Consider the following 18,178-nt stretch of genomic DNA (forward strand, 5'->3'; position numbering starts at 1 on the left):
GCATGAGAAATGTGATCACACATGGAAACAGGATGCATGATTAATGGGAACTGGCAATATCCATTCAGTCAGCCAATTAGCTAGCAAATATTTATTAATTAACTTACTGTTGCCAAGCACTAGAGCAAGTGCTGCAGAAACTTAAAAAGAACAAAACAGACTAGTCTTTGTTCTCAAGGCACTTATAACCTAGCAGAAAAAACTAATGAGAATTTTAGCAAATAGCTCTTATTACACTGCACTGCAATTGCCTTTTGTAATATAAATTCTTATCTCCCAGAAGATTGTCTTCTAAGGGAGACCTCTTCCCAAAGGAGGTGACAGTCAAAGTGAATCATGAGGAATGAGGCTATGTTGAGATGACTCAGTATACTTCAGGAGAAGTAAGTCCAGAAAGAAAGAGCATGTGATATTCTAAGGGAACCAAAGAAAAAAGACTATAGAAATTTACAGAATCAGATCACTAAGGTTCTTGTAGGTCATGGGAGGAGACATTTTGAGGCTATTAAATCAGAGACCAATAATAGGGACAGTTATTGTGGAGTGATTGTTCTGCACTGCTCCATAGCACCAGAATCCACTTCTCTGTAGTTCCCCTTTGAGGCATAGACCTATCGTTTGCACTAAGACTATTATTCAGATATACCCTGTGCCTTGGCTTTCAACATTTGTATGTAGTGTCTCCCATTGAAGAAGCATTTAGGGTACCTGGAAAGTAAGCAGCCTCTAAGAACTTGTCTTGCCAAGCAAACCCAAATGATTGATGGCAAATTTTTTCTGCCTAACACATGGAAATCCTCTGTTTACCTTCTAGACTCTGGTCCCCAAACACAGGCATTCTCTCACCACGTCCATGTGTCATATTTCCCTTGTCTGACGTCACCATTCATCTTAGCAGACTACAGAGAGGCATGGGAAAGACCAAAAACGCATCCTTGGACTCCGTGGTGACAGATTTCATTCTCCTGGGCTTATCTCACCCCTCGAATCTGAGGACCCTCCTCTTCCTGGTCTTCTTCACCATCTACATCCTGACTCAGCTGGGCAACCTCCTCATTCTGCTCACCGTGTGGGCCGACCCAAAGCTCCATGCTCGCCCCATGTACATTCTTCTGGGTGTGCTCTCATTCCTGGACATGTGGCTCTCCTCAGTCATTGTTCCTCTCATTATTCTAAACTTCACTCCTGCCAGCAAGGCAATCCCATTTGGTGGCTGTGTGGCTCAGCTGTATTTCTTTCACTTCCTGGGCAGCACTCAGTGCTTCCTCTACACCTTGATGGCCTATGACAGGTACCTGGCAATATGCCAGCCTCTGCGCTACCCCGTGCTCATGAATGGGAGATTATGCACTATCCTTGTGGCTGGAGCTTGGGTGGCTGGCTCCATCCATGGGTCTATCCAGGCCACCCTGACCTTCCGCCTGCCCTACTGTGGGCCCAACCAGGTGGATTATTTTTTCTGTGACATCCCCGCGGTATTGAGATTGGCCTGTGCTGACACAACTGTCAATGAGCTTGTGACCTTTGTGGACATCGGGGTAGTGGCTGCCAGTTGCTTCATGTTAATCCTGCTCTCCTACGCCAACATAGTCCATGCCATCCTGAAGATACGCACTGCTGATGGGCGGCGCCGGGCCTTCTCCACCTGTGGCTCCCACTTAACTGTGGTCACAGTCTACTATGTCCCCTGTATTTTCATCTACCTCCGGGCTGGCTCCAAGAGTCCCCTAGATGGGGCAGTGGCTGTGTTTTACACTGTTGTCACTCCGTTACTGAATCCCCTCATCTATACACTGAGGAACCAAGAAGTGAAGTCTGCTCTGAAGAGAATAACAGCAGGTCTCAGGGCTGCAAGTGAAAATAAGTAACTCCAGGCTCAGGGACGAGTTACATCACCTCTGTTAGCACTCTTTTCACTACTGCCATATGAGGCAGTAACGTTCAACAAATAGACTTTAGTTTAAGCTTAACTGAATGTAACTCTACTGGGAAGAAGATTTTGGTACTACATTTAGCCTCAATAAATTGAACAGGGTTACTTTACACTTTTCTGATCCATCTCTCAGGAGAAAGCACATTTCACACAAATGTGGAATATGCCAAATAAATGCTTTATCTAGAAGGAGGAAGGATTATTACAGGTAAATTTTGGAAAAGCCGGCATAATGCTACACCATCACCCTTTATCCATTTGCTTCACTCCTAATTTCCCAAGCTCCTAGGCATGCAAGATTGTTTTGCTCACGTCTAGGCTAATCCATCCTTCCAGGTGCTTGGTGTGAATTTCTGTGCACATTGTCCATGTTTCCTTCCAGCTCCTCGCTCTCTCCTGTGCAGTAATTCACCAAATTCTGTTCACTCTGTCTCAGGAATGTCTCTCTGGCTTCCTAAGTGATCCCCTCTTCATCCTCATTCGCATTCATACCGCTACCAGTTTCCTTTTTGAAACATAGCTCTTCACTGGCTCTCCACTGCATATAGAAAAAGCCAAAAAGCCAAAAAGCTTGAAATTTAAAGTCCCCCATAATTGGATCCCATATCTCACATCCCAAGACATTTCTACCTCCCCCTTCCCTCCTGGCCCTATTAAGTTACCTGCCATTATTTAAACACGCTCTCTACTTCTGGGCCTCTGAGCTTTTACTTAAGATATACCTGTGTGATAAATATTCTTCTTCCTTTCTCATACTGGTAAATTGATGTTTTATGCTTCATTCATGGCCCAGAAAAAATTCTTATTCTTACTAGAAGTTTTATGATTCTCCCAATCAGAACCTATCTCCTTCTTCTTTTATTCATATAGTCCTTTGAATTTTATAATTGCACTTATTGTAGGCTGGCTTTTATTATAGTTTAGATCAGAGTCCCTGGAGAACAGAAATAATGTTTTCTTGGTGTCTGTGTTGTAGCTCCTTTTTTCCTAATATCTACTAGTAGGCATTGTGGTAGAGATGGCTAACTGCCCACCAAAATCCATGTATAGTTAGAACATGGCTGCCTCACTATGAACATTTCCCAGTCTATCATACAGGCAGGTGCAGATATATGTCTAAGTTCTCTCAAATTGAATATAGAGAGTTAAAACTGGCGCAGGAACTTTTCCCTGTTCATTTCCTACTCTGAGGTGGAACTGGCATATGACAAGGACCCAGCTCCACTTTGTGCCCAAGTGGAGATAAGTCACCTGCTCACCTAGAACATGCACCTTAGAATTTTAAGTGAGAAGAAAATAAACTTCTAACTTATTTAATCCACTGATTTGTTATTGGGTTACTTTGTTATAGCAGCTTCATCTCATCCTAATTGATACTTCACTCAACTGACAATTTTTAAAACTTCAAATAGCACCAGGCAAGTCTTTTGAATTGCATTTGAATTGTCCAAAGCATCCAGAAAACCTTTCGGTCAATTATAATGCGTAAGAGTCAGAGATTGGAAGCCACCTAGTCAGTCATTCAATCATTCACTGGACCAATCAGTTCATCACGTAACGTCATTCTGACCAGGCCAGGGTGAGGTAAATAACCTTGACTTATCCCTGGCTTTACCTGGAGGAACAAGAAAACATTTAAAAGAAGTGGAGACAAAGGACTCAAGAACAGGGAAGTATAAGAGCAAATGTCAATAGCTCCTTCCATAAGATGAAGAACCAGGTAAATGTGTTCTTTCATTTACTGACAGTTGTTTCACTCAATTAGATAGGCAAGGTCATACTAGCCCAATATTTTTGCAATTTTTTATTGTGGTAAAATACACATAACATGATAATTACCATCTTAACCATTTCTAAGTGTACAGTTCAGTGGTATTAAATACATTCACATAGTTGGACAGCCATCACAATCATCCATCCCCATAACTTCTTTCGTCTTGTAAGACTGAAATTCTATGCCTATTAAACAATAACTCTCCATTCTCCCCTTCCCCAGCCTGATAATCACCATTATACTTTCTGCTCCTATGATTTCAACTACTCTAAGTACTTCATATGAGTGTAATCATATAGTATTTGTCTCTTTGTGACTGTCTTATTTTATGTAGCATAATGTCCTCAAGGTTCATCCATGTTGTAGCATATTGTGGAATATTCTTTCTTTTTAAATATAAATAACATTTCTTTGTATGTATATACCACATTTGGATTATCCATTTATCCATTTATGAATACTGGGGTTGCTTCTACATTTTAGCTATTGCGAATAATGCTACTATGAATATAGGTGTTCAAATATCTCTTTGATACCTTGCTTTCAGTTCTTCGGGTACATACACCCAGAAGAGGAACTGCTGGATTTGCTGGTAATTCTATTTTTAATTTTTCCAGGAATCATCAGGCTGTTTTTCACAGAGGTTGTACCTTTTATATTCCCACCAACCATGCAAAAGAGTTCTAATTCCTCCACATTCTAACACTTGTTTTCTGATTTTTTTGATAGTAGCCATCTTAATAAATGTGCAGTAGTATCTCATTGTAGTTTTGGTCTGCATTTCCCTAAACACTGGTGATGTTGAGAATCTTTTCATATGAGCATTTGTATATCTTCTTTACAGATATGTCTATTCAAGTCCTTTGCCCATTTTTGAATACAGTTGTTTGATTTTGTCATTGTTTTAAGAATTCTGGGTATTGATCTCTTATTAGATATATAATGTGTAAATATTTTCTCCCATTCTATGGGTTACCTTTTTATTCTGTTTTTAGTGTCTTTTGATATGCAAACATTTTTAATTTTTACAAAGTCCAATTTGTCTATTTTTTTCTTTTGTTACCTGTGCCTTTTTTTTTGTTATAGCCAAGAAATCATTGCCAAATCCAGTGTTGTGAAGCTTTTGTCCTATGTTTTGTTCTAAGAGTTTTATTGTTTTTGGTCTTATATTTGGTACCTTGATCCATTTCACATTAATTTTTGTGTAGTAGTTCCCCTTTATTTGTGGAGGGTATGTTACAAGACTCCCTGTGGATATCTGAAACCATGAATAATACTAAACCCTCGATATTCTGTTTTTTTAATATATAAATACCAATGATAAAGTTTAACTTATGAATTAAGTACAGTAAGAGATTAGCAACAATAATGAATAATAAAGTAGAACATTCACAACAATATATGGCAATAAAAGTTATGTCACTATGGTCTCTCTTTCTCTGTCTCTGAAAACCAATCTGATAACCAAAAACATTACCAAGTGACTAACATGGTACACATTAAGTATGGATATACTGAACAAAGTGATGATTTACTTCCTGGCCAGAATGAATCAGGACAGCGCGAAATTTCATCAGAATAGTATGTAATTTAACACTTATGAATTGTTCATTTCTGAAATTTTCTCATTTAATATTTTGGGACCATGGCTAACCACACACAGGTAACTGAAATCACAAAAAGCAAAGCCGTGGATAAGGGGGCACTACTGTATATGGTGTTAAGTAAGGGTCCAACTTCATTCTTTTACATGTGCATACCTAGTTTTCACAGGACCGTTTGTCAAAAAGACTATCCCAGTGAATGGTCTCAGCATCCTTGTCAAAAATCATGTGACCAGTGCTCACTTCTGCAGCAGACATATTAAAATTGGAACAATCCAGAGAAGATTATCGTGGCCCCTGCACAAGGATGACACACAAATTCTTTAAGTGATCCTTATTTTAAAAAAAAAATCATTTGACCATAGCTTCAAGGGTTTGTTTCTGGGCTCTCTTCTGCTAACTTTAGGTTTTGTTTGTTCTTTTTCTAGTTCCTTGAGGGGCGAGGTTTTGTTGTTTATTTGAGAGCTTTCTTTTTTCTTGATGTATCTATTTATTGCTATAAACTTCCCTCTTAGAACTGTTTTGCTACATCCCATAAGTTTTGGTATGTTGTGTTTCCATTTTCATTTATCCCAAGATATATTTTTATTTCTCTAAAATTGTATCTTTATACATTATGTGCCCCAAAACGTACACTAATAATTCATTTAAATGCATTAGCCTCTTACATTATGTAGTAAACAAGATTTTGAGTTACAAACCAAAGTTACAGCGAAACTAGCTTTTAAACTAATAATCCTTGTTTTCTTTAAATGTATTATTCTCTTAAATCATGTAAAAAACAAAAAGTGCAGTTACAAATCATTTTTACAATAATACGAGCTTGTATAGTTGCCCATGTATTTACCTTTATTTAGATCTTTATTACTCTAAATGGCTTCCAGTTACTGTCTCATGTCCTTTCATTTCACCATGCAGGACTCCCTTGAGCACTTCTTGAAGGGCAGGCCTAGTCACAAATTCTCAGCTTTTTTTCATCTGGGAATGTTTTAATTTCTCCCTCACTTTTTTGACAGTTTTGCTGAATCTAGGATTCTTGGTTAACAGTTTTTTTTTTTCTTTTAGCACTTTGAATATATTGGCCCACTGTCTTCTGGCCTCCAAAGTTTCTGCTGAGAAATGTGCTGATCTTATTGGGGATTTTTCACTTCTCCCTTGCTGCTTTCAAGATTCTCTCTTTGTCTTTGTCTTTTAAAAGTTTGATTGTAATGTGTCTCAATGTTGGTCTTTCTCTTTTTAAAAAAATAATTGGTTTCAAGTATACAAAACATCGGCTAGACATATATATAGCTTGTAAAACAATCCCGCCAATTACTCCTTTCCTCCCCTGACCCTCCACTTAGCCAACATATTAATGCTAATTGCATTCCTTACACATATTCCCCATCCCTGTGACCATCCATCAGCTACTAATTTGTACTTCTTTAACCCTTGACACTATTCTCCCAGCCCCTCAAACTCCCCTCCCCTCTGTCCATCACCAAATTGTCCACTCCATTTGTGAGTCTGTTTTTGAATAGTTGGTTCCTTTTATTCCTCAGATTCTGCAAAGAAGTGAAATCATATAGTGTTTTTCTTTCTGTCTGACTTAAATACCTCCTAGGTCTATCAAAGCAATATCTTTTTCCATCCTCTTTCTTTTCATATGTAGGAGTCTTATTTTCTTATCCTTTCAGCCACTCTATCTTTTGGTTGAAGTACTTAATTCTTTTCCATTTGAGGTACTTATTCATAGGAATTTAGTTGTTACTACTCTTTATTACTGTTTTTGAAATATGCTTTTTCTTCTTAAAGAAGTCCTTCCAATATTTCCTGTAATATTGGCTTGGTGGTGATAAATTCCTTTAGTTTGTTGTCTGGGAAGCTCTTTATCTGTCCTTTAACTCTAAATGATAGCTTTTCTGGATAAAGTATTCTTGGTTGTAGATCCTGGGTCTTCATTCTGTCGAATATTTTTTGCCAAGCCCTTCTGTCCTGAATAGTTTCTTTTGAAAAAATAGCTGCCAGTCTTATGTTATAGGTTTTCCCTTATAAGTAACTATCTGTTTGTCTCCTGCTGCTTTTAATATTCTTTCTTTGTATTTAACCTTTGACATTTTAATTATGATGTGTCTTGGTGTGGGCCTCTTTGGATCTCTGATTTCTGGAATTCTCTGAGCTTCTTGGGGTTTTATGTCCATTTCCTTCCCCAGTTAGGGAAGTTTTCCATCATTATTTCTTCAAATAGCTGTTCAGCATCTTGGTTTTCTTCACTTATGCTAATCAGATGAATATTTGGAGCCTTAATAGTGACCCATATCCTCTTTAAATCATTTTTATGGTCTTGGACTCTTTTTTCTTGCCATTATGTTTGAGCGTCTTGATTTCTGTCCTCTAGATAGGCGTTGTGAGAAACGCCTGCAGTTCTGGCGGGATGCCTAGTGTTTGGAGCAACACCATCATCAGAAGTAGATGTGGACTTACAGTCAAGAACACATTGCAGGGAAGGCACACTCGCCTGACATATCCTGGGACATCTTGCTCTAGGGACAAGGATAACACAGTGACAAGAACTAGAAAAGATACTTAGGAGGAGATAGCTGAAAACACAGAGGTAGCTTTGAGGCAAGATCTGGGAGCTAGCTGTAGTTTGTTTTAGCTAATATCTGCTGACCTTAGAGTAACAATTACTTAATTACAAAGCCAGCATTGTAGTGAAACTTAATAAAAGGCCTTGGAGACAGGGGTGGGGGATGCTAGCATTGCCATTCCTTGCCATTCCTCCTTTCCCTTATCCATGTTAGTAAAAGCATTTCCAGACTCTGACTCTTCTTCCTAAATGTCTCCGCAACAGTAGGGCATGAGATCCTCTTCTTTATTCACTTTGTTTATTCCCTTGTTTATTCCATTTAATATACTTCTCATCTCAGATAATATGTTCTTCATTTCAGACTGGTTCCCTTTTGTAATTGCCATTTCCATTTTTATGTTTTAATCTCTTTGTTAAAGTTATCTACACATCCTAAAAGTTCATTGAGCATCTTTATAACCACTGTTTTGAACTCTACGTCTCTTAGATTAGTTGACTCCATTATATCTGGATCTCTCTTCTGTTCTCTCATATGGTTCTGCTTCTTTGTCTTCCCCCTTTTGGCTGCCTTTCTGTGTCTGTTTCTCTGTACTAAGCAAAGCTCCTAAGTCTCCCGGTCTTATTAGTGTGGATTTGTGAAGTAGGTGACCAATGGCACAGTCCTGAGAGGAGTTCAGCTGCAGGCCAAACTTAGCCCAAGCCTTTGCCCCTCTGGTGCCACCCGTTAAGATTCAGCAAGCAATCCACAGATGCTGTGCTTATAGTTGCCTCAAAAGGCCACACCAGAAACAGAGGCTGCCTCCAGTGTGAGTCTCAGGAGCACCTGACTCACTAAGGATATACCAGGATGTGCTTGGTGAGGCTGTGAGTTGGGGGAGACAGGGTTTCACTAAATCCTCTGGGCAGAGTGACCTCTGTTATCCAGTTTGATGACATCTCAGCTATGGTGGCGCTATGTCCAAGCACTGGCAGTGGAGAGGTCTCAACAAGAAATAATGGATACTGCCAGCACTTTTGTACAGAGCAAGTCTTGCTTTGGCCCTCACTCCAACAATGTCTCCCTGTAAGTCCCTGGTGTCCCCCACGCACAGTCTAATTGGCACTGGTGCTCAGAACAAGTTCATCATCATGAAAATCCGCTCACGGGCACGGCCCCTCTCAGAGGCTTCTGCCGCTGCTGCTGCTGCTGCCGCAGCCTCCATCTCACTCAGCTGCTCAAGACTGGGCAGCCCCACATCCTGGCTCATCCTACCTTCTGCCGTTGCAGGGTGATTTCTTGGATTTCTCCCTAGTTGTATGGCTTGTTCATCTCAGGCAATTTTTTCTTGCTGCTGCTCTTTGTTTCCATCACAACTTTGATTTGGTCACCAGAGGGATGAACAGAGCCTCTATCATCTACGCCATTTTTTTTCTCGTGTTGGTTTCTTTGACTTCTATTACTTGGAGTCCTTGGAGCTTCTTGGATGTTTATATTCAAGTGTTTCATCAAATTTGGGAGGTTCTCAGCCATCGTTTCTTCAGTCTCTCTGCTCCTTTCTCTCTCTCTTCTCTTTCTGGGATTTCCAAGATATACATGTTGGTTCACTTGACAGTGTCCAACAGGTCCTTTGGGCTCTATTTATTTTTCTTCAATCTTTTTTTCATTCTGTTTCTCAGATATAATTTAATAAATCGATAATCTCCATTGTCCTATATTAAGTTCACTGATTCTTTCTTCTGAGTGCTCAAATCTGCCTTTGAATACCTCTAGAGAATTTTTTATTTCAATTATTGCATTTTAAAGCTTCAGAATTTCTTTTTTCTCTTTTCTTTTTTTAGATTTTCTGTCTCTTTATTGATATTTCCATTTTGTTCACACATAATTTATTTGACTTTCTTTACATAGCTCTTTGGGCATTTTAATACAATTATTTTAAAGTTTTTGTCTTGTGTATCTGCCATTGCAACGTTTTCAAGAACAGTTTCTGTTTACTTGTTTTTTCCTTTGAATGAGCTATACCTTCTTGTTTCTTTGTATGTTTTGTGGTTTTTTGGTTGTTGTTGAACACTAGACATTTGAATCTAATAACAGAATAATTCTGAAAATCAAATTCTCCCCCTTTCCTAGGGTTTGCCAGGCTTTGTTATTGGTTTTGGTTTTTGTTTGCTCGTTGTTGTTTTCATCATCATTGTTTTTTATTGTTGTAAGCGGCCTATCCCAAGGATCAGCCTGAGGTTTAAATTTAAGATATTCTCAGATTTTTTTCTGATCCTTTTCCTGGGCATACATGGTCACTTTCTAATGTTCCCTGTATGTGCAGTTGCTTTTTAACATTCTTATCTTTAATGTCTAGTTCCTAAAAGAGTAAAAATCAAAACCTGAAGGAAGAGAAAAAGGCACAGGCCCTTTAAATCCCCCATAACTCACTTCAGTTGGAGGGGGAAGGGCTCGCAACAATGGAGGGAGGTGCAGCAATAACTGCTGCCCATCTCTTTATCTGCACCTCTCTATTCAGAAGCAGTAAAATTGCCCATTGCTCCATGAATAATGTTAGATAGAAACCAGAGTCAATGTATATGACTTTTGTATAACACCTAGGCTTGGGGACCTAATTATGGTTTTCAGAGGAGACAAGATGCTGCCAGGCCTGTTAGATCTTGGAGTCATATCCATATTTAATCCATAAAACCTAACTACTCTCTTAGAGGTGGATGTAAACAATAAACATAAACATAACTATTCTTGTGCAACAGAGTGATTTTGTAGAACAGAGTTAAAATTGTGTCATTTGAGACCAGGAAACCAGATTAAATCATGAACAATTTAAGAAATCATGAATCTATACCTGTGAAGCTCCACTTCACAAAGTACCTCCGTGCATACATTCTGGTTGCAATATACAAACTAGACCCCAAAACTCAACAGTTTCCTTTCTGAAACTTATTTCAACTGAAATCATGCTTTCTGAAGTAGTGGAAGCTGCAAAAGACCAGGCTGTGAAAAGGTAGGCAAACATTTTTGCCTGGCTCCATCTACTCACACATATTCATTTTGGCCAGTTGTTCTCACTAATTAGTCACAAACAGGTTTTGTTCTTCCCTGATTACCTCTATTCACCTGTGGTCCAGATTTGTCCTGCCAACTGTTTTTTGTATTATCTGTAAGCTAGGAATGGTTTTTACATTTTTTAAATAGTTGAAATAAAATCAAAACTAGAATAATTTTTTATGATACATGAATTTAAGTTTCAGTGTCTATAAATAAATTTTTATTGTAATACAGTCATGACATGTGTAAGTATATTGTTTATGGCTGCTTTCATGTACAATGGCAGACTTTAACAGATGCAACAGAGACTGTGTGGTCTGCAAGGCCAAAAATATTTATTATCTGGACTGTACAAGTTTGCTAATCTATTCTCTAGACACTTCAATACCAATGTGACTTTAGAGATTACCACAAAATTAAGGGAACAAGGGGAACAGATCACATTAAAAGTATTCTCTTAAGACATAGACCATCACTAGATTTTTGAAGAAAGTTTGGAGAAAGGGTTCAGACAGTTCCAAAGATTAGACTAGCAGAAAAGAAATCAGACCAGTCTCAAAGTATTCAAGAAGAAGAAGAAGAAGAAGAAGAAGAAGAAGAAGAAGAAGAAGAAGAAGAAGAAGAAGAAGAAGAAAGGAATAAAACTAAAAATCACTGTTCAAAGAATATAACCTAAAATACTATAGATGATAGTTGAAGTGGATGATTTTTTTATGTCCCTCTAACCCTGAGATTCTGTTTCTCCTAGTCTATGCAGATCTATGTTAGCACCTTAGTAATTCAAAGTATAAGTTTTATAAAATGTAAATGTGCCAATAAGAAAATATCTTTTGACCAACAATCACATTAACTTTTCCTTCCTTTTTCCCCAAATTTGTTTTTGAAAGATAAAAGAAATCATAGATATACAATCATCAATAAGCCCTATTAAGCCCCACAGACTTTGTTCTACCTGATGTTACAAAATTTTTTAAAAACGTTTGAAACAAGGGAGTTTCCCAGGAAACAAAACATGGATATTGGTCTTATCACAAGGGTGCTATTATAATATTCCCCAAGCTGAAGGTCTCACTATAATTGACTCTGGGAAAAATAAAAGAAACAACAGAACACAAGAGAGACCAACCTTAGCGGTTACCTTCGGTGGGAGCCAAAACTCCTCCCCTAGGTTGAAAGGAAACCAGAAGAGGACATCTACAAATAAGTAGGCAATTAATAAATCATTTCAATAGTTTGGTCCTTCATTTTGATCCAGCCAGAACTGACTATTGGGTCTTCTGCCATGAGCCCTTCACGATAACTACTACTGACCCCATGAGATCCGAAACCATTGAAATCTTTCCAAGAAAAGGTTGATATTTCTTCTCTCAGATTGCAAAAGGATTTTCTGTGGATACTTACACCTCCAGGTGAAGGTGATTCTTCCCCAAGTAGCACCCTCCACTGTCCTATCCCTTTTTCCAGAGTTAAACATCACTTACAGGACCTGATCACTGATGTGAAGAGGTGCTGATAAAAAGAAGATATCCCAAGATATAGATGACCACAGAGTAAGTTTCAGATACAGATAAATGATAGGTTCAAATGTTGTGCAAAATGTTTCTCCTCTCTCAGTCATTTTATCTCTCAATGTCTTTTTTTATTTAATTATTCAGTATATTTTTCTGCTCTCACAAAAATTTTCTTTATTGCTCTGTTAAGTCTAACTATGCAGCTACCATTTAGCCATTTTATATCAGGATAGTACTGTCTCACCAAGCCTTTTATCGGTTATATTTTTCTCCAAAACTACTCTTCTTCAGAAATTCATTCGCTGCCTAAATTCAATATCAACCAAAAAAGGTAAGAGCATCTCGGAGTTCTATAGTGGTTCCAACTTTACTCCTTGATATTTGGTCTTTGTCAGGTCCTTTCTCCCACCTGGAAGACAGGTTCTCTACCCACAGTTTAAAGAACAAATGTGAACAAAACTGTAACCTGATTTCTGTGTTAGTGACTGTTTTAAACAGACAGGGTTTTATAGTTTAATAAAAACTTATAGTCTCATTTCTTAGACTTAGTAACTCAGATTTTTCTCATCTCATTGTATATATATTTATTCCAATGTAACTCTTCTTTAGATTATTTTCAGTTTTCAATGTCTTAGTGTAAAATTCAGAAAATGTCAATAGAAGATATAAGCTTCTAAATATTTAAGATACTTTTTATAAATTAAAAGAAAGTGCTTTGAGTTGATATTCAAAAACTCATAAAAGCGTTTTAAGTTTTCTTCTTAAGAGATGGACAGCCATTTGAGAGATGGATGACTAGAGTTCGCTATGTAAAACTCATCTGCTGAAGTGAGGTCAAGACTGTGCCCTTTGTCTCCTCAGAAAAGGTGCCTAATCCTCCTTGCAAATCAGTCACTTACAATTTTTTAATGATCCACATTATAGATTTATAGTAATTTTGTGATCCACTAATGATTCCCATATTGTTTGCAAACATTATTGTACTAGTTGACTTTTATATTTAATAACAAATATAACACATTTATATTTAATAACAATCACAATTTAAAAATACATGCCATCAATACCTTCACAGAACTGCTAAGCCCCCAGGCAATGGTCTATTTTTTAAAGAAGTGCTTGGTGTGATAGAATGCCAGACAATTAAAGGAGATGAACCAATTTACACATTCATGGTAACAAAATTTAACTCTTCTTTGACTTTAGAACATATACTTAATTTTACTACATATAGGTTTAAAAATAGGAAGCATGAACACCAGTTTAGGATCTCTAACAGAATGAACGATTGAACTCTTAAAATCATGTTCAGATCATAAACAAAGCTATAACCTCAGGACACTGAGGATTAATATTGCCAGTAGATTTTTAAAACTCCTAATGATTTAGCAACCTGAAATAACATGATTAACTAAACTATTTTAGCTTATTTGTAGGAAGGAATGTTAAGTAAAATGTAAAAAGGGTACTAGACTGAAAAATATAAAACCTACTTAGAGTCCTTGCTCTAGCACTATATAACTACGGGACACCTCTGACATTTAGATCCTCTAAGTATCATAAGAACACTACACAGATGTAAAATACCATCATTATTTTGTGAGTTCTTATCACCTTAGTGCATTGAGGTTTCCATAAGTGCCATGTTTCTTTCTCTTTGTACCATGTTATCCTCTTTCTCTCTTTCTCTCTTTCTGTCTCTATCTCTATCTCGATCTCGATCTCGATCTCGATCTCGATCTCTATCTCTATCTCTATCTCTATCTCTATCTCTATCATCTCTATCTCTAGCTCTCTGGCTCCAGTCTTGTTATCAAAATGAATTAGGGCATCTAAGAGCCGCATCTAGGATATCAATGAATCAGTGTAAGAAGAGGGTGATCACCCAGTAAATATCAAACTCCATTCTTAGAGATCTATGGTAATGGTAGTGGTGCAAAGAAAATCATGACAGATCAGAGAAAGTCGTCCTATAATCTTTCTAACGAAAAGGAGAAGAAAAATTGTTTTTTTTAAAAAAAAAAAAAACAGTAGAGGAAAACTTAATTGCAACTGGAATGAAATCACATCCAACAAAAACAGAACTACAAATATGGCTACATGCCTTCTCTCATCCTTCCCTTTAAGATGGCGCTAAAATCTAAGGGCAAGATTAGAAAATACATTCTCTCAGGTTGAATAAAACAAAAATCAGCATGTACTAATACCAACTCATTATGATATACAACTGAAGCTAACATAATGTTATATGCCAATTATACCTCAATTTTAAAAAAATAAATTTAAAAAAATTTAAGTTCAGGTTCTGTAAAGTAACGTTAATTCAGTAGATTTCTTTTTGGTAGAAAAGATATCGCCAAAGGATATGGTTTCATTGCACTATAACCAGTTTTATGTTAACTTAGCAACTTTATGCCAACAGTATTTTTTATTTTTTAATGTTTATAAATACCATGTCCTTCAAATACTTTGGAAACTCTACACTTTACCTAGTTTGCTTCACCGTGAGTAAATAAATGATACATATTTTTAAAACACACAGGAATCAGCACACTATGCATATACTGGAATTCCTTATCTACAGGAAATTTTTCAAAAGAAATAGTAGTTCCTAGAGAATAATTCAGAGAACAGAGAATGTTCCCTAATGCAAATAAGAAGACAGAATGGAAAATAAATAAGGAAAAAATAATTAAGGAACTCTAAAAAGTTAGGAAATGTACTGAAAAGAAGAAAGCCTTTAGAAACAATAAAGGCAATCTAAAAGAAATATAGACTCAGGAAGAAAATAGAGCAAAACTTTGTCAATGTATCCCCAGTACTGCCCAGAAGAAAAAGATATTGTATCTGAAAGATTAAAGAATAAAGATAAAGGTATTGTGTAATTTACTAGGTGTAATTCACTGAGACCTATTGAATCCAAAATTGTGTGCTCCATCAAATTCCCTTTGCTCTGATTCAAAACTCAGAGATATGTGCCCAATTTCTAATTTGATTTCCAGGGACCTTGAGATTAGTAAGTGGTTGCCCCGAGTAGTAGACATACCATTTCAGTCATGGGAGTGAGATCTCCCACTGTAGATTAAATTGGTTGTTTGGTTTACAAGTCATTCTCTCAGGTATTTGAATAGTGTGAATTGATTTCCCATCCCTGATTCCCCTAGGGAGACCTAACCAAATCAGACTTCTAAATCTGCAGAGTTTAACATCAGACTGTTGTGATTCCAGAAAGCTGTAGTAGTATCCCATGACTGCCAGACCAGAGTAGCCACCTGACTTATCGCTATTGCCATCCTTTGTTTCCTCATCTCCTCTCTTTTTAACCATGCCCCAAGGCAAAATTATTATATACAAAGAAACCAAAATACATAACATCAAGTACTAACAACAACTTTACTTACATGCTTACAGCCTCATGGTCATTTTTTCCCCTTTAACTATAAAGAACGTAGAGAGTAGACTTATACAGCATCAAGCACACAACTAGCCATTTAATCAAAATTCTAGTCCATTCTCTCTACTACGAAAGGGAGAAAGGAATTTTCCCACTTCTTTTCTGCATACTCTCCACTCTATATAAATTTATGTCCTGGCAGCGAATAGAATGAGCCAGTGGACTCTGTAAGTTTCTGAACCAGAAGAACAGTTAACAAAACAAATACTCTTTCTCACATATGTCATTTCCAGTAAACCCTTAATCTTTGGTAAAAGCAGTCTAGGTGCAAACTCCTAGGAGCAAACTTTTTCTGTAAAGTTCCAGAGAATAAATATTTTAGACTTTGCAGGCCAAATGCTACAACTCCACTCTGCCTCCATAGCAGCAAAGCATCTGCAGACAATATATAAGTAAATGAGCACGGCTGTGTTCCAATAAAACTTTATTTACAAAACAGGCCAACCCCTGCCATAGAACATATTTCTTCCCTACTTGTTATCTCTCTACATAAGAGAAAAACTCTCCAGCCATTATTCCTAGTTTTTACAACTTTTTTCTCGTTCCTCCTCACTTTCCTCTCATCTCCACATTAACTCCTGTTCTGTCCATTCTCTAGGTAAGGTCTCTCCAGAGGATGGAAAAAATCAACAGCACATTGTTGACTGAGTTCATCCTGACAGGCATTCCCTACCCACTCAAGCTAAGGACGTTTCTTTTCACATTTTTTTTGCTGATCTACATCCTGACTCAGCTGGGGAACCTGCTTATTCTAATCACTGTCTGGGTAGACGTGCAGCTTCATGCCCGCCCCATGTACATCTTTCTTGGCGTCCTCTCCATCATTGACATGGGCATCTCTACCATCATTGTCCCTCGCCTCATAATGAGCTTCACTTTAGGCAGCAAATCCATTTCATTTGGTGGCTGTGTTGCTCAACTCTATTTCTATCACTTTCTGGGCAGTACCCAGTGCTTCCTCTACACCCTGATGGCCCTTGACAGGTACCTGGCAATATGCCGACCCCTGCACTACCCTGTGCTCATGAATGCTAAGCTGAGCATCTTGCTTGTGGCTGGAGCTTGGGTTGCAGGATCCATTCATGGGGCTCTCCAGGCTATCCTAACCTTCCGTCTGCCCTACTGCGGGCCCAACCAGGTAGATTATTTCTTCTGTGACATTCCTGCGGTTCTGAGGCTGGCCTGTGCTGATACAACAGTCAATGAGCTTGTGACCTTTGTAGATATTGGGGTGGTAGTTGCCAGCTGCTTCTCCCTGATCCTCCTCTCCTACATACAAATCATTCGGGCCATCCTAAGGATCCGTACGGCTGATGGGAGGCGCCGGGCCTTTTCAACCTGTGGAGCGCATGTAACTGTGGTAACCGTGTACTATGTGCCCTGTGCCTTTATCTACCTGAGGCCTGAAACCAACAGCCCCCTGGATGGGGCAGCTACCCTATTCCCTACAGCCATCACTCCTTTCCTCAACCCCCTTATCTACACTCTGCGGAACCAAGAGGTGAAGCTGGCCCTGAGGAGAATGATAGGAAGCCCTGAGACTAAGAATGAGTTTTAAAAGTGTCTGTCCCCTGCTGGGGGAACCTTCACAATACAATTACTCTAATGTTTAGATTTCAGTGTTTTTTTTCTTCTTCTTCTTGATTTTTCCCTTTTACGTGGCCATATAATATCAATACACTGAGATCAAACACAGTTTAAAATAACATACTACTTTCTAGCAGTTCCTTAGTGTTCCCTCCAGGTAAACAGCTCTCAGCTGCTACAAGAGTAGAGTGTGAGACTAAAGTCACTCAGAAGAGAGTGAAACCTGGCACACTTAGACATCCAGAGGACTGAAATACCAAAAGCATCCTAAAGGCTTTTTAACCTTTAGGATGATATTGGTCAAGCCTTCATAGGATGGACTATAGTTCTTTTGATGGGAGAATGTTCTTCAGTTCTGTTGCAATTGGACATATACCTGAGGAGCTAGTGCTAGAAGAGAAACTACAGATAACCTGCTGTGTGCATCTTAACAGGCCTCGCTTGGGGAACTTCCTGAAGCCACTATGAGATATGAAGAGGAACTAAAGTGCTTACTCTGCCTCGCCTGCTGAAGAAATAACCTTTTCTTAAACTAGCGTTTTCATAAACCAAACCAAATTAAATAATCCAAAAAAGAGAATGCAATAAAATCTTTTCAAATGTCTCAATAATAATTCCCCCACACAAAAAAAGTAAAACTCTTTATGAAATTTCTCATTTAAAAAAATTGGACAATTAATCAGGGTACATGGATAATTTATCCAAATTAGTATTTCGT

At 38.0% G+C, this 18,178-nt stretch overlaps 2 protein-coding genes and 1 non-coding gene across 3 annotated transcripts; all 3 read left to right on the forward strand.

Annotated features, from left to right (window-relative positions):
• The first annotated feature begins 911 nt into the window (after positions 1–911).
• Positions 912–1,868, forward strand: LOC107521122 (olfactory receptor 10G2-like). Its single transcript, XM_016165536.2, has one exon. It carries the CDS (start codon positions 912–914, stop codon positions 1,866–1,868), a length of 957 nt encoding a protein of 318 aa, XP_016021022.2.
• A 3,678-nt stretch (positions 1,869–5,546) lies between these two features.
• On the forward strand, positions 5,547–5,653 carry LOC118601063. The gene has a single exon (XR_004950165.1). It is a non-coding gene; the product is annotated as a U6 spliceosomal RNA (small nuclear RNA).
• A 10,836-nt stretch (positions 5,654–16,489) lies between these two features.
• Positions 16,490–17,655, forward strand: LOC107521131 (olfactory receptor 10G3). Its single transcript, XM_016165540.2, has one exon. It carries the CDS (start codon positions 16,490–16,492, stop codon positions 17,429–17,431), a length of 942 nt encoding a protein of 313 aa, XP_016021026.2. The 3' UTR covers positions 17,432–17,655.
• Positions 17,656–18,178: the final 523 nt, after the last annotated feature.

The sequence above is a fragment of the Rousettus aegyptiacus genome, unplaced genomic scaffold (assembly GCF_014176215.1).
Source record: "Rousettus aegyptiacus isolate mRouAeg1 unplaced genomic scaffold, mRouAeg1.p scaffold_m13_p_3, whole genome shotgun sequence".
NCBI lineage: Eukaryota > Metazoa > Chordata > Mammalia > Chiroptera > Pteropodidae > Rousettus > Rousettus aegyptiacus.